General features: G+C 39.6%; 1 protein-coding gene across 11 annotated transcripts in view; it reads right to left on the bottom strand.

Annotated features, from left to right (window-relative positions):
* Nucleotides 1-207: 207 nt before the first annotated feature.
* The window catches only part of LOC105463239 (zinc finger protein 33B-like), a 38,225-nt gene continuing 17,699 nt past the window's right edge, over nucleotides 208-20,733 (bottom strand). For 8 of the 11 annotated variants that reach the window (XM_071070140.1, XM_071070142.1, XM_071070144.1 and 5 more), the window contains 4 exons: nucleotides 14,142-14,268; nucleotides 13,771-13,866; nucleotides 8,597-11,781; nucleotides 208-3,276 (listed from right to left, as the gene is read on the bottom strand). In XM_071070140.1, the coding sequence (XP_070926241.1) occupies nucleotides 1,104-2,390 (1,287 nt within the window). In that variant the 5' untranslated portion in view covers nucleotides 2,391-3,276; nucleotides 8,597-11,781; nucleotides 13,771-13,866; nucleotides 14,142-14,268 and the 3' untranslated portion in view covers nucleotides 208-1,103. Of the gene's footprint in view, nucleotides 3,277-8,596; nucleotides 11,782-13,770; nucleotides 13,867-14,141; nucleotides 14,269-16,161; nucleotides 16,395-20,733 lie in introns of those variants that run through there. The other 3 variants (XM_071070149.1, XM_071070139.1, XM_071070146.1) reach the window with 3 other exon arrangements.

Genomic DNA, 20,733 nt, shown 5'->3' with positions numbered 1-20,733 from the left:
AACCTATATCCCACTGCCTCTGGCTGGTCCCAATGTATGTTCTGGTAAGAGGGTGGTCCATCCTGAGCTCCCCTAAGGGTAGGTCCATTAGGCAGAAAATGCAGAGGCAACAGTATAGTTGGAGGGCAGACTAATCAAGGACAGGAGATGCTCATGACAGAAAGGGCCATGGGGTAACACTCTTTCCCCAAAAGTGGACTCAGAGACTGAAAAGGTTATTCAATTTATTTGTGCTTTAAAAAAATCTTCATATTCTACAGTTACTATTTGTATAGAATTCTGTTTACAGTTACATTTCTATTTAAAAATTTGGGATCAGAACAAAATATGACTAATTTTTTAAAAACATGACTTTCAGGATAATACTGTATCTAGAAGAAAATTTCTATTCATTATTTCCTAAACTGACACATTTCCTTTAACACAATCTTCAGATATAATAAAGTCTAGATATTTGTTAATGTCTTCACATTCAAAATATCTGTTATGACTTTAACTCAGTATGAATTATCTTGCTTAGTAAAATGACATTTCTTGATATAGACTCAACTACATTTGCTGCATTCTTTGAATACCTTCCCTATTATTTATTTAATATACAATGAGTAAAACTTGTACATAAAGTTGTCAAAAGAAACAGAATGTTGACAGTTTTCTCTAAATGTGGTTTATCTTATTTTTATTAATGGTCATTCTCTGGAAGAACATTTTCATATATCCATGTGAGTCATTAGATTATTTCCTATGGAAGTTCTTTGTTTAATAAATTCCAAATTATAGCAAAATATTTCCCCATATTCTCTACATGGATCAGTAGTGTTTCTTCTACATGTATTCAGTTACTTTGTAGTTGTCTCTTACAGCAGATTTTCAAACATTCATTACATTATTAGGAATTTCCCCTATGCTATTCTCTTATTTACTTTGGAAGATGACTTATGGTAAAATGTTTGCCAAGTTCTTTACATTCACAGGGGTCATGTCCTATTTGATTTCTCCTAAGTATTTTGAGGTATGAATTGCTTGAGAAAGATTTCTCTCATTTCTACATTTATAAGCTTTTTCCCATGTGTATCCTTGGATGTGCTATGAGAGTTTATTTCTCAGAGGGTTTCCCCACACTGCTTACATCCATAGGGTTTCTCCCTTGTGTGTCTTCTCTGATATACTTTGAGACCTAAGCTGCAACTGAAGCTTTTCCCACACTGACTACATTCATAGGGTTTCTCCCTTGTATGTGTTCTCTGATGTTTAGTGAGATCTGACTTATGATAGTACTTCCCACATTCATTACATTTATAAGGTTTTTCCCCTGTGTGTATTCTCTGATGTACAGTAAGAACTGATTTCTCAGAGAAGGACTTCCCACACTCATTACACCCATAGGGCTTCTCCCCCATGTGTTTTCTCTGATGGGAGTTGAGGACTGAGTTGCAAATAAAGGTCTTCCCACATTCATTACAGTAATAAGACTTCTCCCCTCTGTGTGTTCTCTTATGTACTGTATAGTCTGCCTTATGGTATAAGGTTTTCCCACATTTTTTACACACAAAGGGTTTGTCTCCTGTATGCATTCTCTGGTGTATTGTAAGGTATGAATTCCTAGAGAAGAATTTCCCACATTCCTTACATCTATAGGGCTTCTTACCTGTGTGTGTTCTCTGATGTTTGGTTAGGTCTGATTTATTGTAGAAGGTTTTTCCACATTCATTACATTTATAAGGTTTTTCCCCTGTGTGTATTCTCTGATGTACTGTAAGGACTGATTTCTCAGAGAAGGATTTCCCATACTCAGTATATTCATAGGGTTTCTCCTTTGTATGTGTTCTCTGATGTACTTTTAGGCCTGAGTTATGACTAAAAGTTTTCCCACACTGAATACATTCATAGGGTTTTCCCCCTATGTGAGTCTTCTGATGTTTAGTGACATCAGACTTGTGGCAAAAGGTTTTGCTACATATCTTACATTCATAGGGTTTCTCGCCTGTGTGAGTTCTCTGATGTATTATAAGATATGAACTCCTAGAGAAAGATTTCCCACATTCATTACATTCACAGGGTTTCTCACCTGTGTGTGTTTTATGATGTATTATGAGGACAGAGTTGCTTATGAAGGTTTTTCCACATTGATTACATTCGTAGGGTTTCTCCCATGTGAATTCTCTGATGTACTGTAAGATATGACTTATGAAAGAAACTTTTTCTACATTCCTTACATTTATAGGGTTTCTCTCCTGTGTGAGTTCTCTGATGTAATATGAGGTGTGAATTCCTAGAAAAGCATTTCCCACATTCCTTACATTTATAGGGTTTCTCTCCTGTGTGGACTCTCTGATGTAAAGTGAGGGGAGATTTCCTAGAAAAACATTTTTCACATTTATTACATTCATAGGGTTTCTCCCCTGTATGGATTCTTTGATGTTTGGTTAGCTTTGACTGTTCATAGAATGGTTTTCCACATTGCTCACATCCATAGACTTCCTCTCCTCTGTGTGTTCTGTGAGTTACATTAAGTACTGACTTCTCGTACAAAGGTTCCCCTGATTTGTTACTTTCAAATGTTTTTTCTCTTGTGTTAGGAAAGCTTGATCTGTTAAAATTACCTACACTTTCAATATATTTATAATGTTTCACCTCCAAATGAACTCTATGTTTCAAGAAAGTGGACTTCTCAAGGGTTTTTTCATATTCATTAAACTCATAAAAGTTTTCTCTTTTTTCTGACATTTTATGGACCGTGAGAGTTGGATTATTATAAAACACTTTATTACATTCATTATGTACACAAGGACTCTCTCCTGTGTAAGCTTGCTTATATGTAATGAAAACTGCCTTTCCATAGAAATCTTTCTCACATTCCTTATATTAAAGATTGCTCTAAATTTTGAATTTTCAGATATGAAATGAAGTCCTCCTTATGACTGAGGCATTTTCCAATTTGAATAAACTCATAACATTTCTCTTCCATATGAGTTTTTTCATGGTTACTATTGAGGAATAGTTTTCTATATGCACTGAGGTCATGAGGCATCTTTCTTAAATAATTTTTCTTACTACTAAATAAATCTGAAATGTATTTTAAACTCATACCACATAAGTCACATTTACAAGGTATTTTTATGGAAGGAAGTGGGTCTATGCTGAAATCAAACACTTTTCCTAATATGTTACCTCTCTCTATAGTCAGTATTTGGTTGTTGATATATGGAGCTTGCCAGATATGTCTGTCCTGGATTTCCTGACAGCGCTCCAGTTGGTCATCAACTTTGCAGACTTCTAGAAATAAGAAAAAATAACCGTAACTTATAAGTCTTGTGATATTTGTGATGAACTACACTTACATACAAACCCGCTTTTATATATAGTTGACTTAGTTTCCTGGAATAAAGTAATCCAAAAAGTGTTAATCTCCTCTAGCCCTTTGGCTAGAAGAAAATAAACAAGAAACCTTATAATGTGGAAAGTAGGGTGGAAATTTAGAACACACAATGGGCAACTTATAAATACATACTTCAAAACAACACAGAGGTTACAAATAACCATAAAGCACAATGAATACAGAATAGACACAAATAATGACATAAAACATTAGATATAAAAATGATACTAAAGATATAAAATAAATAATATAAATATAAAAATGGCTAATCTAGAAATGGGACATGCAGAGAATGAGAGGGGCAAGGAAAACTAGTAGTTAAGAGTATTCTAGAAAAATATCAGAGGAGGCTGGGCATGGTGGCTCACACCTGTAATCTCAGCACTTTGAGAGGACAAGGAGGGAGGATCACCTAAGGTTGGGAGTTCAAGACCAGCCTGACCAACATGAAGAAACCCCATCTCTACTGAAATTAGCTGGGCATGGTGGCACATGCCTGTAATCCCAGCTACTAGGGAGGCTGGACAGGAGAATTGCTGGAACCTGGGAGGCAGAGGCTGAGGTGAGCTGAGATCACGCCACTGCACTCCAGCCTGGGCAACAAGAGCGAACTCTGTCTCAAAAAGAAAAAAAAAGAAAAAGAAAAAAGAGAAGAAAAATGTCAGAGGAATGGTTTATTTGAATGAAACATATCAAGCTTTAAATAGTGTTCTTCTATCACTTGAACCCAAAGGCAGGGGTTGTAGTGGTCAGTGTTTCAGGTGGTATGAGTGGAAAGTGAAAACATAAAATACAAAAATATTTGGAAGACAGTTTACAAAAGTAAAACAGTAATATACTTTTTTTTTTTTTTTTTTTTTTTGAGATGGAGTCTGGTTCTGTCACCCATGCTAGAGTGCAGTGGCACGATCTTAGCTCACTGCAACCTCTGCCTCCTGGGTTCAAGCAATTATCCTGCCTCAGCCTCCTGAGTAGCTGGGATTACAAGCACCTGCCACCATGCCCAGCTAATTTTTGTATTTTATTAGAGACAGGGTTTCACCATGTTGGCCAGGTGGGTCTTGAACTCCTGACCTCAGATGATCCACCCCCCTCAGCCTCCAAAAGTGCTGAGATTACAGGTGTGAGCCACTGTGCCTGGCCTTTTCTTTTTGAGATGGAGTTTCGCTCTGTCACCCAGACTGGAGTGCAGTGGCATGATCTCAGCTCACTGCAACCTCCATCTCCCCAGTTCAAGTGATTTTCCTGTATCAGCCTCCTGATTAGCTGGGATTACAGGCGTGTGCTACCACACCCGGCTAATTTTTTATATTTTTGGTAGACATGGGGTTTCACCATGTTGGTCAGGCTAGTCTCAAACTCCTGACCTCAAATGATCCACCCACCTCGGCCTCCCAAAGTGCTAGGACTACAGGTGTGAGCCACCACACCCATCCCAATAACAGACAGTTACTTAACATCATTAAGAAAGGATGACAGAAAGACAAAAATAAAATAACATTATGAGGGTCATCTGTGAGAGCAGCAGGCTTATAGAACGTAACAAAAAAGATAAGTGAGGAAGACTTATGATTTGTCAGTAATGATTTTAGTTTCAGTTCTTGCCAATTTGCAGGGATCAGAACATCCTCCCAGACTCCTGACTGCAAGTAAAACACTGCATGAATGGCCAAAGGCACTGGAAATAGAAAGGGGAAGGTCGTCAGACCAAAACTTTATATCATGGATATAGCAAGAGCTTATTATTTTTTGAAGATTCAATTTTATTGTTTTTCAACAGGTAATTTATGGTGATTACTGAAAACATATCAAGTTGTCTCCTAAATGTTAGTTGGTATCTTGTATTTGTCAGAGTTTTACTATGACATCTACTGCACCTTTCTTCTTTTTGTACTTTGTTTTTTTGATATTTTCCCATTTTTTCTTCTTTACATCATTGGAAGTTATACTATACCAGTTTCTCAATGGTTGGCTACCCATTAAATTTTACCAAGCTCTCATTCATCAAGATTCAGTTAGTTAAGTAACGATACAATATCTATTATATGCTATATACCAAAGTGAGTTAATATCATAAACCTCTTTTCTGAATTACAGAAGGATTTTGAAACACAATTTGATTATCCCCACCTCATTTATATGTAATTATTATTTATTATATAATTGTGTCTTTTTTAGCACTACAAATTAAGTATCACTATTATTTTATACAAACATAATTTAAATTGACCTGTGTTTCCTAATTTCCTATCACTTATTTACCAATACTCTCATCTCAAGCATTCTTTTAGGGTTCATTTTCTCTCTTCCTGTATTTGCTATTAGAATTTTACTAAAAAAATTATGCAAAAGGTATGGCTTTTATAATTTATTGCAGTATCGATCCAATTTTAATTTTTTTAAAAGTTAAATGTAGGGTTCAGTAATCTGCGATGACAGACATTCCTTCTTCCTTACTCCTTTTATTTCCTCTTTTACTACTCTGAATGTGTCTTACATGGTTGTTTTATACTTACTAATACATCCATGGTCTTAATTAATGGGTGTTTGAAAACATATTTTCCGTTACTTGTTTACTCTCACAAATGATTTATTTCCTCAGGTTTTGGTTTTAAGCTCATATTTCGTTTAACTGTAAGTGAGAATATTGGGGATGCTTATCCTTGAGAGGAATTCTTTTCCCTTCCTTAAAGCAAGCTACCAATCCGAGGTGACGGCCTAGAGTCTGGATCCTCTAGTGTGGGAGTATAGGAGAATAAGGGCACAAGAAAGCCCTCTATTACTACAGCAGGAGTGCAGAACTATATTGGGCTCAGGATCCTTTACTGACAGAAAAGTAGAGGTCTCATAACACTGAGGAAGAAGCAGGTACAGCTGTCCCTCAGGCTCTGCAGGGGATTGTTTCCAGAACTTCCCTCAGATACCAAAATCCACAGATGATCAAGTTGCACAGTTAGCCCTGACACACCTGCAGATACAGAGGGCTGACTGTACACGGTGAAAGCCCCATGCAGAGGCCCAGGCACACAGGGCCTGCCTATGACTAAGGCTGTGTTAGAACAACAGAGAACACCCCTGCCCCCACCACAAGCATGACATAGAGTAACAGGGAGCAGCAGCCTATTTCTGGCAGAGGGGCAAGAGCAGGGAGACACAGGCTTAAGAGGGATAGCTAACAGCCAACACAGAGAAGCATAGGGAAAATTCTCCTAATGCAAAATATCTAAAAACTATGGGATAACAAACATATACAAGCAACTGGAGATCCAGGGAAAAAATGATGAAAAACATCAAACCACAAGCGAGAGAACAGCAAGAAAGAAAAATACCACACACACACAGATATTTGGCTATAAATATCATAGCCAAACAACTAAAAACCAAGGATAAAAAGAAAATCTTAAAGGCAGCCAGAGAAAACAGGATATTAAATGCAGAGAAACAAAGCTTTTTAAATTACAGCAGGAAATAATATCTAAGTCAGAAGACAACAGAATGAAATATTTAATGTATGGAGAAAAAAATGTCAATCTAGAATTCTATACCCAGAGGAAAAAAAAATCTTACAAATAAAGATAGTCTTTTTTGGACAAACAAAAGCTGAGAAAATTCACTGCCAACAGAGCTTTGCTTTAAGAAATACTAAAGAGAGTTATTTACACAAAAGGAGGAAGATACACAAAGATATTAAGAATGTCTAAAATGTTTTTTAAATGGGGGGCAAACATAAAAGACTTTTAAATCGTTATAAAAGACGACTGGCTTTACAGAGCAAAAATACCACGGATACATTGTGGGGTCTCTAAGTAAAAACATATGGCTACAATATCACATAGAAAGGGAGGAAGGCTTTAGCCCAGGAACTCAAAACCAGCCTGCGCAACATGGTGAGAGCTCATCACTACTAAAAAAACAACTAGACAGACATGGTGGTACGTCCTGTAGTTCAAAGTACTCAGGAGGCTGAGGTGGGAGGATCACCTGAGCCCAGGAAGTTGAGCCGTTATTGTGTGACTGCACTTTAGCCTGGGCGACAGAGCAAAACCGTATCAAAAAAAAAAAAAAAAAAAAGAGAGAGGACGGAATGGAGCTATATCAAATCTTAAATTTTATATTGTTGTAAGATTCTATGGTTATATGTGAAATAGTATCATATCACTTGTAAGGAGACTGTGATAAACTGATAATGCTTATTGTATATCACGGGGCAACCACTTAAAACAAAATTTAAGAAAGAACTATAGACTGAGTATCCCTTACCTGAAATGCTTGGGACCAGAAGTGTTTTTGATTCCTGGTGTTTTTGGATTTTTTATTTTTTCAGATTGTGGAATATTTTTATATTGTCCTTTGAGGGAGTACATGTGTGAGTGAATCTAGGTGATATGGTTTGGATTCATGTCCCTGCCCAAATCTCATGTCGGATTGTAATCCCCAGTGCTGGAGGTGGGCCTGGTGGGAGGTGATTGGATCATGGGGGCAGATTTCCCCCCTTTGGTGCTGTTCTCGTGACAGAGGTCTCAAGAAATATAGTTATTTAAATGTGTGTGGCACCTCCCACCTCTCTCTCTTCTTCCTGCTCTGGCCACATAAGATGTGCCTGTTTGCCCTTCACCTTCCCCCATGACTACAAGTTTCCTGAGTCCTTCCAGTCATGTTTCCTATACAGCCTGCAGAACTGTGAGCCAATGAAACCTCTTCTCTTTATAAATTACCCAGTCTCAGGTAGTTCTTTATAGCAATTCAAGAATGCATATAGCAATGCAAGGACTAATATACTATGCATGCAAACGAAGAGATATCACAGCTAAAGGGGGTTGGGAGAGTCTTTTTTCCCTTAGGGATACTGAATAAACTATGTGTTGTGTCCCTACACTTTGACTGTGCCCCATCACATAAGGTGTGGAACTTTCCACTTGTGGTGTCCTGTTGGCACTCAAAAAGTTCTGGGTTTTTGAGCATTTCAGATATCAAATTTTCAGATTAGGGATGCTCAACCTGTAATACTAATAAGAATTCAGCGGAGATAAAACAAAATAAAAATTACCAATCCAAATGAGAGAAAACGAGGAAAAAAAGGAAAAAGAACAAAATGAGCAAGGAGGAAACACTCAGCAAAATTATGTGAATCCAAACATTAACAAATTACATGAAATATAAGTGGTTGAAACGTCACAATTAAGAAGTAGAAGTAAGACCAGGCGCTGTGGCTCACACCTGTAATCCTAGCACTTTGGAAGGCCGAGGCAGGCCGATCACTTGAGGTCAGGAGCTCGAAACCAGCCTGGTCAACATGGTGAAATTCTGTCTCTACTAAAAGTATAAAACTTAGCTGGAAATAGCTTGAACCCGGGAGGCAGAAGTTGCAGTGAGCTGAGATCGTGCTACTGCATTCCAGTCCAGGCAGCAGAGTGAGATGCCATCCCCCCGCCCAAAAAAAAAAGTAGAAGTTTTCACACAAGTTATAAAAGCAACACCCAACCACATGCTATTTTAAGAAATTCACGGCGAGGCACAGTGGCTCATGCCTGTAATCCCAGCACTCTGGGAAGCCAAAGCAGGTGGATCACAAGGTCAGGAGTTCAAGACCAGCCTGGCCAACATGGTGAACCCTCATCTCTACTAAAAATACAAAAAATTAGCCAGGTATGGTGGCATGCACCCTTAATCCCAGCTACTCGAGAGGCTGAGGCAGGAGAATCACTTGAACCCAGGAGGCGGAGGTTGCAGTGAGCCGAGATTGCGCCATTGCACTCCAGCCTGGGCGACAGAGCAAGACTCCATCTCAACAAAAAAAAAAAAAAAAAGGAAATTCACTTTAAATATAAAGAGATTAAAAGTATGGAAAAAGGTAAATAAAATTAAAAGACAATTGGAAGAACTAAATTAATATCAAAGTAGCATTTAGAACAAAGAGTATTACTAGGTATAAAGAGAGACATTACATAATTATTAAGTGGTTAATTCATGAAGTGGACATAAGGATCCTAATATGTATACACTTAGTAATGCTCCAAAATTCATAAAGCAAAAACCAAAAGACTCAAAAGGAGAAATTAAATCCAAAATTGCAACTGAAGACTTCAGTGTTGTGTATCACTGACACAGTGAGAAAGTTTTTGAGTGTTAGACCTTGCATTTTCCCATTAGTCCTATGATTTTTATTGTACTCATTTGCATAGAGCAGTGATTCTTAGGAATGTATACACTGCATTTTAACAGAATTCACTTTATTAGAATACCGTCATTCTTCCCACTTGTTTTTAGCCTCCGCTTAATCAAATTAAATACAGTCAATAATGCCCATGTTTTCAACAACACACTCTCACATTTGCTTTAGAATTAGTTCCTCAATTAAATTCAGAGGCTACTACCAGTATTTTTACCATGCTTTTTGTGTCACTTCTTGGTTATCTGATATTCATCTTCTAATAAAAGGTGTTAGGGACAAAGGACCCAGAATTCTTGCCTATTCAAAAAAAGGTTTCCTCTTTTTTGTTAAAGAATCACTCTTTAACCTAGTATAAAGTTCTTAATTTGACCCTCCCTAAGGATTTTGTAGCAATTGCTCTACAGACTTTTAGCAGTTTTGTTTAGCAAATTTTGTTATGGAAAAGGTTGAGATCAGCTGGACGTTTTTCTTATATTGACTGGCTGTCAAAATGATTCTTTATCTTTGAAATCTAGTAATGCTATTAGGAATATAGCATGATGTTGATCATTTTTGGTCTGCCTTCCTTAGGGATGGTTTATCTTTTTTATGTAGATTCAATCGTATCTTCTTTTCCCCAAAAAATGTTATTGGAGTATTTTCAATATTGGTTCTATTTATTTGATTTTCTACTTTGGGGAATGAACTATATGTATAGTATATATGTGAAATATCTTTTATACTATCTTCTTTGTGCAATATTCACCTTTTATTTTTTTCAGTTTCTTCTTGCTTGAAAGGCCTTCCACATTTATTTCTAATCTACATTTCAGCAATGCCTATTCTTCTTTGGGAATTCTCCAATTTGCTTTTCTTTCTTTCTTTCTTTTTTTTTTTTGAGATGGAGTTTCATTCTGTTGCCCAGGCTGGAGTACAGTGGTGTGATCTTGACTCACTGCAGCCTCTGCCTGCTGGGTTCAAGCTATTCTCCTGCCTCAGCCTCCTAAGTAACTGGGATTACAGGTGTGCCACCATTCCCGGCTAATTTTTTGTATTTTTAGTAGAGATGGGGTTTCACTATGTTGGCCAGGCTGGTCTCAAATTCCCGACCTCAAGTGATCCACTGGCCTTGGCCTCCCAAAGTGTGGGGATTACAGATGTGAGCCACCGTGCCTGGCCCCAATTTGCTTTCTTTACTGTGATTCTTATTTTCTCTTACAATTCTTTTCTCGGTCTGACATCCCAGAATGCATTTTATTAAATGAATTAAAACATTATACTGTTGCCTTAACATATCATGCAGGCAATCAATTCAATTAGTCCTTTTTGAAATTCATGGTTTATTATTTGGCCCAATTATTTATGTACTTTATGTACACGTTGATCAGGTGACATTTTATCACCTACTTTTTTTTTTCTAATCTTTTTCAACCCTTTATTCTTGCAGTAGTTTTGTGGGGCATTTTATGCTGGTTCCTTTTGGATTACTCAGCTTCAAAGGACATGAGCTTTTACACTGCATCAGTTTTACTAGGTAAAGGGAACAGAGGCATGTCTTAATCTAACGAGAGAGCTTCTTATGAAAAAGTGTTTTGCACATATACCAAACTCAGTTTATGCATCAACCCAGATTGTCGCTCCTTTCTTGCCAGAGTAGCCTTAGTAATGGCTTGCTCTGTTATTACCCTCTTGTACTTTCTCTTCGTCCTAACCAGCCTTACTCCCCATTTCCTCACTTCTGTAGTAGGTCTGCCCATCCTGACAAGTTTTTACTTCAAACTGTTTACAGGAATACAAGCTAAGATAGCATGCAAGTTTATTTCCCCTCACACAGGTGTCTGTAACATTTTTTTCTGAAATGGAAAGTCTCATTTCTTGCATTGTCACAGAGTGTCACTGAAAAACATGACTTGTGTGTCTGTTTCCATACTTAACCATACATCAGCTTCACAGAACCAAACTGCATTCAAAGGAGCTCCAGCTGTCCTGCGCACAGCACTGATGTTATTCCAAGAGAGATTTAAGCTTTGTACCTCAGAGTATGTACGTTGTCTCTCTAAAGTATTTTACCAGTTCCTTCAAGCACCAGAAATGTTTTTGTTTCTTTTCATCTGCTGGTACATATGGCCCTCCTTAATTTTTCAGTGATTCTGGTAGCATTTCCACTTGTATTGATTTGGGGTTTCAGATATCCTCTATTGTCATGAGATAAACTTTGTGTTGTTCTTTTTCCTTATTGTTTCTGGATGATCTGTAGACAGAGACAGAGAAAATGCTTACTTTACACATCCCACTTCAGAGAAGCTCACTTTCTCCTTGAAACATTGTCTTCCTTGGCTGCAGGATACTACATTCTTTGTTTTCCACTCATCCCCAAACTGCTTTTTCTTTCTTCTTTGCTCAGTCTCCTCACTTTCAAGACTTCTGAAAGCTAATGACCCAGGGGATAGCCTCCAGTCCTACCCCAAAAGAGAGGTTATCTAATCCCTCAGCTTTAAATACTAAACTTCAAAACTGTTAACTACTGCCATAAGCTGATAATTTCCAAATAAATATCTTCCACTTGGACTTGCACCAAACTACCTGCTTATGTGCCCAAACGCTTATTAGCCATGTAAACCTGGATATTTTATAATCACTTGAAACTTTATGTGTGCAAACCAAATGCGTAACAATCCCTCCAAAACTGTTTATCCTCAATATCCCCCAACTGGTACCCACTTATCCAACTGCTCTGGGTGAAATGTTTGGAGTCACTCTTGACTCCTTTCTTTCTTTCATGTTCCATATCCCACTCAATAGCAAATGTTACAGGTCCCACATTCAGAACATATCAAAAAGCCAACCACTTCTTAATTTTTTTTTTGAGATGCAGTCTTGCTCTGTCACCTAAGCTGGAGTGCAGTGGTGCAATCTCAACTCACCTCAGCCTCTGCTCCCCCAGGTTCCACAATTCTCCTGCCTCAGCCTCCTGGGTGGCTGGGATTACAGGCACATGCCACGACACCTGGCTAATTTTTGTATTTCTAATAGAGACGGGGTTTCACCATGTTGGCTAGGCTGGTCTTGAAGTCCTGACCTCAGGTGATCTGCCTGCCTTGGCCTCCCAAAGTGCTGGGATTACAGGCGTGAGCCACTGTGCCTGGCCAAAAGCCAATCACTTTTAATAATCTCCACCATTCCTAAGTGTAAGCTACTATTGCCTTTTTGCAGACTGAAATACTCTCCTGACTCATGTTCTTACTTCATCCCTCTGTCCCCAATAGTATTTTCTTTGCTTAGCAGCCAGAGATATCCATTTAAAAGACAAATCAGCAAATGTTCCTTATTGGGTCAAATCATACCAATAGCTTCTCATTTTACTCAAAATAAAATAATAGTCCTTATCATGGCCCATATGGCCCTAGATAATTTGGGCTCCCATTACCTCTCCAACATCAACTCATACCACTCTTGCCTCACTCATTCTTTTCAATCCACACTTATATTTGTGTGTCCTCAAAGACCACATGCGCACTCCTGTATCAGTGCCTTGCACTTGATTCTTCCTCTGCTATCAGGACTACCCCCAACTCCCACCCTCATATCATTCAACTTCACAGCATCCAAAAGTCCTTCCTGATCCACTTTTCTAAAGTTTAACACTCCATCATTCTTAACCTTCTTTAATTTCCTTACTATTTTACATGACCACTTGGCATATCTGTGCATGTGTGGTAGTGTTGTCATTTTTGTTCCTTATCTTTTTCTCCCAATCAGAAGGTAAGCTCCATAAGGTCATGGATAAAATTCAGTTCACTACTCTATTTCCAGCACCTAAAACTTGAGTGACACATAGTAGGAATGAACATATGAGCAAACTCTTTTTTTTTTTTTTTTTTTTTTGAGACAGAGTCTCGCTCTGTTGCCCAGGCTGGAGTGCAGTGGTGCAGTCTCAGGTCACTGCAACCTCCACCTTCCTGGTTCAAGCGATTCTCCTGCCTCTGCCTCCCGAGTAGCTGGGATTACAGGCACCTGTCCTCATGCCCGGCTAATTTTTGTATTTTTGTAGACATGGGGTTTCACCATGTTGGCCAGGCTGGTCTCGAATGCTGACCTCAGATGATCCGCCCTTCTTGGCCTCCCAAAGTGATGGGATTACAGGCATTGAGCCACTGTGCCTGGCCATGCAAACTCTTCAGAATTAAAAGAATTCATACCATGTCACTGGCATCCTTCTGCTTAATACATGCTAACTCACCTGGGTATCTCTGGCCTGGGAGCTCTTCCTCTAATATCCATGGCTGCTCTCCTTGTTCCAATTTGAAGATCACTTCTTGTTTAGGGACGCAATATCCTGTGAATGGGAAATGACATGGAAACTGGGTGAGGCTAATGTACTTTAGGGCGTCTGAAAGAGGGAGAAAATGAAACTTCAGAAGCCAATTTCAACCATGTGTGTAAAAAGTAAGAAAACAACAACATTCTTTATAGCACCCTAAACAGTTCTTCTGCTTAATACTCTGAATATCAAGTTTAGTATAATTAACCCCAACAAAACTTCCACAAGTTTTAGCAACCAAGAAAAGATGTACACACTAGGAGTCTACATGAAAAACAGTTCCTACCTACCCACTGAGACGAGGTGGCTGTAGTTCTCTATCATCACATCCCTGTACAGGGTCCTCTGAGCAGGGTCCAGATGCTGCCACTCCTCCTGGGTGAAGCCCACAGTCACATCCTCAAATGACAAGGATCCCTGAAACAGTACATTCCATTCGAATTTAAGCAATCAGAATTTAAAGACATAAGTGCTGTAAGAGAATTATTATAATGTTCACTATTCACAGTTAATCAGAAAATGCATTATAAGATGTCTACTTTTGCACTGTACTTAGTTGAAAAGATAAATCATAACAGATATACTCTACCACCATGATAAGTAATTGGTGTCCCACCATGTGCCTATGTGTCACCAAGAATTCTCCTACTTTAGGGGAATATGAAGACAACTAAAACAATGTTACTATTCTCAAGGAAAATATAATCTGATAAACAGAGGCAAACATATAATCACATAACTACAATAAGGTACTATAGTAAAAAGATGTAAAAAGTTATCTAAGCTTACAAAGCGGGGTGGGGAACTTCTGTTCCTGCTATTTGGTTGGGTTTCATTGAGGAGGTAAAGATTTGAATTCTTAAACAACTAGAGTGTTATTCATGAACCCAGGCAATAGCATAAGAATGGATACGGCTAACATATGTAGTTAAAGGAGTAACAATTAGCACATAGAATAGTATTGTTTGGGACTCTGATAAGATAAAGATCTGTAGAGGTATTCAGGGAACATTATTGAGTAATTTTGGACTTGCTCCTATAGAATTAGGGGTATCTAAAATATTTGGCCATTTTTCAATCCTGGGTAACTTTTTTTTTTTAAGATGAAGTTTCATTTTTGTTGTCCAGGCTGGAGTGCAATGGCACAATCTCGAGTAGCTGGGATTACAGGCATGCGCCACCATGCCCAGCTAAGTTGGTATTTTTAGTAGAGACGGGGTTTCTCCATGTTGGTCAGGCTGGTCTTAAACTCCCGACCTCAGGTGATCTGCCCGCCTTGGCCTCCCAAAGTGCTGGGATTACAGGCATGAGCCACTGCGCCTAGCCCTATCCTGGGTAACCTTTTTATTAATTTATCAATTATAAACATATTGCCAATCTATGTATTAAATTTCACTCTTTTTCTTAGATTATAATACATGTAGGTAGGCATTTGAATATTTTCTTCTTTAATCCAATGGACTGTCTCATCTACCTCAGAGATAACTGACTGCTGTGGGTAGTGGGGAGCCAGTAAGTAGACACAAACCAGCAGAGAGAGAAAGAAGTACCATTCCCAGGTTAGCAACACAAACAGCTGGTAAATGTTCATAGCATATACTGAGAACTGGAAAATAGGGGAAAAAAATAGGTCAGAGTGTAAAACTGTGTGGAATAAAGGCAAGAAAGAACATAAAAAGTTATAAGAATTAGAAGAGAATAAATAAAGCTATCAGTATCTGCAGATGTCATAATTCTGCATGAAGAACATGCAAGAGAATCTACAAATTATTTTAAGTAAGAAGTGAATTCAGTAAGTTTTTGGATACAAAATCAATGTATAAAAATCAAGTGGAGGCCGTGCGCAGTGGCTCATGCATGTAATCCCAGTACTTTGGGAGGCCCAGGAGGGTGGATCATGAGGTCAGGAGATGGAGACCATCCTGGCTAACACAATGAAACCCTGTCTCTACTAAAAATACAAAAAATTAGCCAGACTTGGTCGCATGCACCTGTGGCCCCAGCTACTCGGGAGGCTGAAGGAGGAGAATCACTTGAACCCAGAAGGCAGAGGTTGCAGCGAGCTGAGATCGCACCACTGCACTCCAGGGTAGATGACAGAGTGAGACTCTATCTCAAAAATAATAAATAAATTAAAAAAATCAAGTGGATTTTGGCTGGGCATAGTAGTTCACACCTGTAATCCCAGCACATTGGGACGCTGAGGTGGGCAGATCACGTTAGGTCAGGAATTTGAGACCAGCCTGACCAACATGGAGAAATCCCATCTCTACTAAAAATACAAAATTAGCTGAACGTGGTGGCACATGCCTGTAATCCCAGCTACTTGAGAGGCTGAGGGAGGAGAATCACTTGAACACAGGAGGCAGAGGTTGCGGTGAGCCAAGATCGTGCCATTGCACTCCAACCTGGGCAAAGCTCAAAAACAAACAAACAAAAAAATCAAGTGGATTTCTATATACCAGCAACTAATTGTTTCGAAGTACCACCTACAGTGCCATCAAAAACATGAAATACTGGCCAAGCGTGGTGGCTCACACCTGTAATCCCAGTGCTTTGGGAGGCGGAGGTGGGCGAATCACGAGGTCAGGAGATTGAGACCATCCTGGCTAACACGGTGAAACTCCGTCTCTACTAAAAATGCAAAAAATTAGCCAGGCATGGTGGCGGGCACCTGTGGTCCCAGCTACTTGGGAGGCTGAAGCAGGAGAATGGTGTGAACCCAGGAGGCGGAGTTTTCAGTGAGCCGAGATCCCGCCACTGCACTGCAGCCTGGGTGACAGAGCGAGACACTGTCTCAAAAAAAAAAAATACCTCAGAACAAATGTAACAAATCATTTCTAAGACAATTACACATAAAATCATAAAGCATTCTCGAGAAAAACAAAAGAATATCTTTAAAAAAACAGAATATTGGGGGACGGAGCAAGATGGCCGAATAGGAACAGCTCCAGTCTCCAGCTCCCAGCGCGAGCCACACAAAAGACAGGTGATTTCTGCATTTTCAACTGAGGTACTGGGTTCATCTCACTAGGGAGTGCCGGACAATCGGTACTGGTCAGCTGCTGCAGCCCGACCAGTGAGAGCTGAAGCAGGGTGAGACATCGCCTCACCTGGGAAGCTCAAGGGGGAAGGGAATCACTTTTCCTAGCCAGGGGAACTGAGACACACAACACCTGGAAAATCCCACCCCAATACTGCGCTTTACCAAGGGTCTTAGCAAACGGGCACACCAGGAGATTATATCCCACACCTGGCCGGGAGGGTCCCATGCCCACGGAACCTCCCTCATTGCTAGCACAGCAGTCTGTGATCTAAGGGCAAGGCAACAGCGAGGCTGGGGGAGGGGAGCCTGCTACTGCTGAGGCTTAAGTAGGTAAACAAAGCCGCTGGGAAGCTTGAACTGGGTGGAGCTCACAGCAGCTCAAGGAGGCCAGCCTGTCTCTGTAGACTCCACCTCTGGGGACAGGGCACAGCTAAACAACAACAACAACAACAACAAAGCAGCTGAAACCTATGCAGACGCAAACGACTCTGTCTGACAGCTTTGAAGAGAGCAGTGGATCTCCCAACACGGAGGTTGAGATCTGAGAAGGGACAGATTGCCTACTCAAGTGGCTCCCTAACCCATGAGTAGCCTAACTGGGAGACATCCCCTACTAGGGCCAGACCGACACCCCACACCTCACACGGTGGAGTACACCCCTGAGAGGAAGCTTCCAAAGCAAGAATCAGACAGGTACACTCGCTGTTCAGAAACATTCTATCTTCTGCAGCTTCTACTGCTGACACACAGGCAAACAGGGTCTGGAGTGGTCCTCAAGCAATCTCCAACAGACCTACAGCTGAGGGTCCTGACTGTTAGAAGGAAAACTAACAAAAAGGAAGGACACCCACACCAAAACCCCATCAGTATGTCACCATCATCAAAGACCAGAGGCAGATAAAACCACAAAGATGGGGAAAAAGCCATGCAGAAAAACTGGAAATTCAAAAAAATAAGAGCACATCTCCCCTTCCAAAGGAACGCAGCTCATCGCCAGCAACGGATCATAGCTGGACAGAGAATGACTTTGACGAGATGAGAGAAGAAAGCTTCAGTCCATCAAACTTCTCAGAGCTAAAGGAGGAATTACGTACCCAGCGCAAAGAAACTAAAAATCTTGAAAAAAGAGTGGAAGAATTGATAACTAGAATAATTAATGCAGAGAAGGCCATAAACGAACTGACAGAGATGAAAACCATGACACAAGAAATACGTGACAAATGCACAAGCTTCTGTAACTGACTTGATCAACTGGAAGAAAGGGTATCAGCGATCGAGGATCAAATGAATGAAATGAAGCGAGAAGAAAAATCTAAAGAAAAAAGAAGAAAAAGAAAAGAACAAAGCCTGCAAGAAGTATGGGATTATGTAAAGACCAAATCTACGTCTGATTGGGGTGCCTGAAAGTGAGGGGGAATATGGAACCAAGTTGGAAAACACTCTGCAGGATATCATCCAGGAGAACTTCCCTAACCTAGTAGGGCAGGCCAACATTCAAATTCAGGAAATACAGAGAACGCCACAAAGATACTCCTCGAGAAGAGCAACTCCAAGACACATAATTGCCAGATTCACCAAAGTTGAAATGAAGGAAAAAATGTTAAGGGCAGCCAGAGAGAAAGGTCGGGTTACCCACAAAGGGAAGTCCATCAGACTAACAGCAGATCTCTCGGCAGAAACTCTCCAAGCCAGAAGAGAGTGGGTGCCAATATTCAACATTCTTAAAGAAAAGAATTTTCAACCCAGAATTTCATATCCAGCCAAACTAAGTTTCATAAGTGAAGGAGAAATAAAATCCTTTACAGATAAGCAAATGCTGAGAGATTTTGTCACCACCAGGCCTGCCCTACAAGAGACCCTGAAGGAAGCACTAAACATGGAAAGGAACAACCGGTACCAGCCATTGCAAAAACATGCCAAAATGTAAAGACCATCGAGGCTAAGAAGAAACTGCATCAAGTAACGAGCAAAATAACCAGTTAATATCATAATGGCAGGATCAAGTTCACACATAACACATTAACCTTAAATGTAAATGGACTAAATGGTCCAATTAAAACACACAGACTGGCAAACTGGATAAAGAGTCAAGACCCATCAGTCTGCTGTATTCAGGAGACCCATCTCACATGCAGAGACATACATAGGCTCAAAATAAAGGGATGGAGGAAGATCTACCAAGCAAATGGAGAACAAAAAAAAGCAGGGGTGGCAATACTAGTGTCTGATAAAACAGACTTTAAACCATCAACAGTCAAAAGAGACAAAGAAGGCCATTACATAATGGTAAAGGGATCAATTCAACAGGAAGAGCTAACTATCCTAAATATATATGCACCCAATACAGGAGCACCCAGATTCATAAAGCAAGTCCTTAGAGACTTACAAAGAGACTTAGACTCCCATACAATAATAATGGGAGACTTCACCCCACTGTCAACATCAGACAGATCAATGAGACAGAAAGTTAACAAGGATATCCAGGAATTGAACTCACCTCTGCAGCAAGCAGGATCTAATAGACATCTACAGAACTCTCCACTTGAAATCAACAGAATATACATTCTTCTCAGCATCACATCACACTTATTCCAAAATTGACCACATAATTGGAAGTAAAGCACTCCTCAGCAAATGTACAAGAACAGAAGTTATAACAAACTGTCTTTCAGACCACAGTGCAATCAAACTAGAACTCAGGACTAAGAAACTCAATCAAAACCAATCAACTACATGGAAACCGAATAACCTGCTCCTGAATGACTACTGGGTACATAATGAAATGAAGGCAGAAATAAAGATGTTCTTTGAAACCAATGACAACAAAGATACAACATACCAGAATCTCTGGGACACATTTAAAGCAGTGTGTAGAGGGAAATTTCTAGCACTAAATGCCCACAAGAGAAAGCTGGAAAGATCTAAAATTGACACTCTAATATCACAATTAAAAGAACTAGAGAAGCAAGAGTAAACACATTCAAAAGCTAGCAGAAGGCAAGAAATAACTAAGATCAGAGCAGAACTGAAGGAGATAGAGACACAAAACACCCTCCAAAAAATCAGTGAATCCAGGAGTTGGTTTTTTGAAAAGATCAACAAAATTGATAGACTGCTAGCAAGACTAACAAAGAAGAAAAGAGAGAAGAAACAAATAGATGCAATAAAAAATAAAACAGGGGATATCACCACCGACCCCACAGAAATACAAACTACCATCAGGGAATACTATAAACACCTCTACGCAAATAAACTAGAAAATCTAGAAGAAATGGATAATTTCCTGGACACTTACACTCTCCCAAGAATACACCAGGAAGAAGCTGAATCCCTGAATAGACCAATAGCAGGCTCTGAAATTGAGGCAATCATTAATAGCCTACCAACGAAAAAAAGTCCAGGACCAGATGGATTCACAGCTGAATTCTACCAGAGGTACAAGGAGGAGCTGGTACCATTCCTTCTGAAACTATTCCAATCAATAGAAAAAGAGGGAATCCTCCCTAACTCATTTTATGAGGCCAACATCATCCTGATACCAAAGCCTGGCAGAGACACAACAAAAAAAGAGAATTTTAGACCAATATCCCTGATGAACATCGATGCAAAAATCCTCAATTAAATACTGGCAAACCAGATCCAGCAGCACATCAAAAAGCTTATCCACCATGATCGAGTGGGCTTCATCCCTGGGATGCAAGGCTGGTTCAACATACACAAATCAATAAACATAATCCAGCATATAAACAGAACCAAAGACAAGAAACACATGATCATCTCAATAGATGCAGAAAAAGCCTTTGACAAAATTCAACAGCCCTTCATGCTAAAAACTC

The sequence above is a fragment of the Macaca nemestrina genome, chromosome 9, assembly GCF_043159975.1.
Source record: "Macaca nemestrina isolate mMacNem1 chromosome 9, mMacNem.hap1, whole genome shotgun sequence".
Lineage (NCBI taxonomy): Eukaryota > Metazoa > Chordata > Mammalia > Primates > Cercopithecidae > Macaca > Macaca nemestrina.
This window is presented reverse-complemented; position numbering and strand designations above follow the sequence as displayed.